General features: G+C 49.8%; 1 protein-coding gene across 1 annotated transcript in view; it reads right to left on the bottom strand.

Moving 5' to 3' along the window:
- Positions 1 to 810: 810 nt before the first annotated feature.
- Atg12 (autophagy related 12) overlaps positions 811 to 3,736 on the bottom strand; it is an 8,483-nt gene continuing 5,557 nt past the window's right edge. The window contains exons 2-4 of the mRNA XM_013016013.1: positions 3,234 to 3,430; positions 2,069 to 2,131; positions 811 to 1,265 (exon numbers count right to left, since the gene is read on the bottom strand). Of these exons, the coding sequence (XP_012871467.1) occupies positions 1,206 to 1,265; positions 2,069 to 2,131; positions 3,234 to 3,430 (320 nt within the window). The 3' untranslated portion in view covers positions 811 to 1,205. The remainder of the gene's footprint in view (positions 1,266 to 2,068; positions 2,132 to 3,233; positions 3,431 to 3,736) is intronic.

The following is a 3,736-nucleotide window of genomic DNA, read 5'->3' on the forward strand; positions in this document are numbered from 1 at the left end:
TTACTACCCAGGGACACTGACAGAGGGGAAATGGAGAATTCACACGCAACAGCAATTTCTTCAGTGTCAAGTTTTACTGAGTACCTCCTAATGCTAACTCAGAGGTGAATAGCAGTCACAAGGCCTGCTCTAAGGTTTAAGGAATGTAAGTCGAGTTCAGGCCCTCTTTGAATTCTACTTCATGCCTCAGATCCTGTCTGGACATTCCATTCCACTGACTGGGATGCTTTTCCTGTTTTTGAGGTAGGGTCCTGCTATGCTACGCAGTGAAGGGCAGGGCAGCCTCAAACCCTGACCCTTGCTGTCACAAGCCTTCAAAGTGCTGAGATTTTACAAGAGTATGCTACCATGCCTGGCTTTGACAGCAACGCTTTCCAGAAAGTATGGCATAACAAATACAACACAAATGAAAGCATTAGTGAAAATGTTCCTCTTGGTCATGGCACAAGACACGCATGAAACAAAACATTATGCTCTTTTCAGTTTGTAAAATACACGATCAAACCTTCCCTCGTGGTGAGAGACTGGCTCCCTGAGATTGGGACAGTGACATTGTACTGACTCAAGGATCTTACCTCAGGAGAAGAGCCCTGATTCAGGTGTCCAGAACTCGTAAAATGACCTGTTTTCCAACACACTGTCCACTGTCCACATTCGCCAAGTCTTCTGCTTTGTTGACACATCTGCTGTTGACTGGTTAGCTAGAATTTAGTGGGCGGAGCCTTTCCCCTGCCATCTGCCCAGGTGTCAAACCTTTCCCAAGGCTCTGCTGCCCCCTGCTGGGCTACGGAGAGACTTAGCCAGGAGAGGCCCAAGCAACTTGTTTATATGGGGAATAAGAGACAATGCGTAAATACCCCCGAATTCTAAACAAATCGAAGTTCCAACAACCTCTTTAGCGAGTAAACATTTACTATGAATAATAACAATGGTACAAGTGAACACTCAGTCATGGTGAGCCCTAGTGCGACTCTTCCACAGTTTCCCCAGGCAGCTCTGCATCAGCAGGAGTGCCGGGTGGGAGGCGGGGCTGAATGGAGCCTGTCCTTGGGGATTAGTGAGTGCACCAGTATCCGACTGCACCTGGGGTACCCCCACTCTCTCCATGGATGCCGTTGTGCCTGAGCAGGAGTCACAGCAGGTGCATGCCGGGTCCTCTGCAAACCATCTCATCTCAAGTTGTAGGAAGCGGCTTCTGCCGTGGCTCAGCCCCAGGCCTGAGACTTGCAATAGTGCAGAACCAGTTTACCGTCACTGCCGAAACACTGAGAGGAGAAACATCATCATATAAAGAAATGTTCTGGGCCTGGAAGGTGGCTCAGTGGTAGAGCGCTTGCCTTGCATGCCTGAGCCCCTGGGTTCAATTCCTCAGCACCACATAAGCAGAAAAGGCCGGAAGTGGCGCTGTGGCTCAAGTGGTAGAGCTCTAGCCTTGAGCTGAAGAGCTGAGGGACAGCGCCCAGGCCCAGAGTTCAGGCCCCACGACTGACCAAAACGAAAACAAAAAAGGGAAAAAGTTCTCCACACCACGGACACCCATGGATTTATGGCCATTTCTTGAAAATGTGCCTGTTTCTTTTCATTTCCATTTTGGATTATGTCTCAGCAGTGGTGCCGAGGAGCTGCGGTTTATGAATACTTGCATCCTGACTGGTGCCAGCCCTTTCAACTTCTTACCCCATCACACGGCTGTTTCTATGCCACACTTACCAATAACTTAAGTGCTGATGTTCACCAGACTGACTTGGTATGAGCGGCTGGTGCTGATGGCAATGTAGGTCACTGTGTGTATACACTAGTGACTCCTGCCGTCAAAGAACAAGGTGGAACCAAGTTTTCTGAATGTAGTTCCACTCAATTTCGTGGAGGCAGTCTGCATTACAGACAGGACCAATGCAGACAAAATCAGAGGCAAAGGACACTCTGAGCCCCTGGAGTCTCACTCTGGCTTTTCAATCAGGACAGAATTTACTTCCCACAATGTTCAGGATGTTAGGGACGCAGCAGCGTGCAAGGGCAGTTGTTCAAGGACTCCTGACTGCACGCCAGCCCCCACACGGCTGCTCACCTCATACAGGGTTCCAACTTCCTGGTCTGGGGAAGGAGCGAAGGACTGGTTCACATAGATAAACTGCACGGCAGAGAAAGACAAAACCAATCAAGTGTCATGTTCTGTGATTTCAAACTATTTTCCTTCATTTCCACCCCACCAACTATGAAGTTTGGTGAAGATCACATCTTCCCTCCAAAGGAATACAAGTAACACAAGTTCTTACAACTGGCTTACAATATGAAATCGAGATCTCCACACCTCCGCCTCATGAGTAGCTAGGACTAGAGGTATAAGACACTGGCACCTGCTGACTACTTCCGTTTGCATTTACCGTCAGTCTGGTTTTTGAGAGCCACTTACCAACTCTTGGATGAGTTTCAGTTTCTCGCTCCTCACTCACAAAAAGGATTTCTAACATATCCCACCTAACAGATGGGTTCATTTTCTGTCCTCACTCTGTGTGTGCACGCAGCAGGTACGTCTCCCGGCATGGGCACACATCCCAACTGCGCCCTCATGTGCCAGCTGTGGTAATGCTGTTCAAGCCTGTGACCCGCCCGCTGGTGAAGCTGCCTGTCAGACAGCATTGGTACAGCACTCAACAGACACCGAAGCCATCGTGGCGTTGAGCCAGCAAGGGACTTGAACAGATGCTGGCCTCAAAATTATACACCACATCCACGTTAGTTTTGCTAAGTTTACTTTGACAATCATCCAACAACAGAAACGCCCAAGGCGCTTCTTAGACCACGCTCCCACTGTGAAGTGATAGGACTACGTGGCCGCTCCAGCTCCGGAAGCCAAATGCCCTAGGACAGACCATGGCATTCAGAATCTTAACCCTCAAGGCCGGAGCTGCCTCGGGAGCTGTTTATTCCAACGCTGAGTGTGAGGCGCACAAGCGTGTCTCTTGAATGAACTGCCCATCTTGGGACAAATGGGACAAAAGCAATGCTGGGATGGCAGTGAGTCACAGCGCTGGTGCTGGTGTGTGTGTGTGTGTGTAGCTTTCCACCTGTGATTCTGCACTGCTATTCCCTGTCCCCGGGAACCGCTGTGAAGCCGCAGCGCAGCCCCCGCTGTGCAGGGCTCCCACTAGGCACTGGTGTTTCTGTGCTAGTCCCTGTCTCCCAGAAGCACTGTGACCCCGCGCAGCAAGGCTGTCACCCTGGCTTCCTACCAACTGCTCCGAGGCCACCAGTTTAAGGAACTTTTTGATGAAGTCAATGAGGCCCTGGATGGTCCGGGTTCGCTCTACGGCCCACTTCTTGGTTTTCATTATAGGGGTGTCGCCCACAGCCTTCAGCAGGATGTCAACTGTAAAAGAAAAGAAACTGACAATCACCCTGGAATACTTAATGATGATACCATAGGAAACTCAGGTCTTTATGCATATTTGGTGGGTTATGTTTCTGAAACTAGTCAAGAGACCATTTCTGGTGTTTCATTGGAGGTGAGAGTCTCATGGAATTTCCTGCCCAGGCTGGCTTTGAACCATGATCCTCAGATCTCAGCCTCCTGAGTAGCTAGGATTAAAGGCGTGAGCTGTAATCTGTTAACACTGCCTTGAAGCCAGTTTTCTATCATATAAGCCACAGCGCCACTTCCGGCTTTTTTCTTTTTGCTTATGTGGTGCTGAGGAATCGAACCCAGGGCCTCAGGCATGCAAGGCAAGCGCTCTAC

Source organism: Dipodomys ordii, unplaced genomic scaffold (assembly GCF_000151885.1).
Source record: "Dipodomys ordii isolate 6190 unplaced genomic scaffold, Dord_2.0 Scaffold29, whole genome shotgun sequence".
Taxonomy (NCBI): domain Eukaryota; kingdom Metazoa; phylum Chordata; class Mammalia; order Rodentia; family Heteromyidae; genus Dipodomys; species Dipodomys ordii.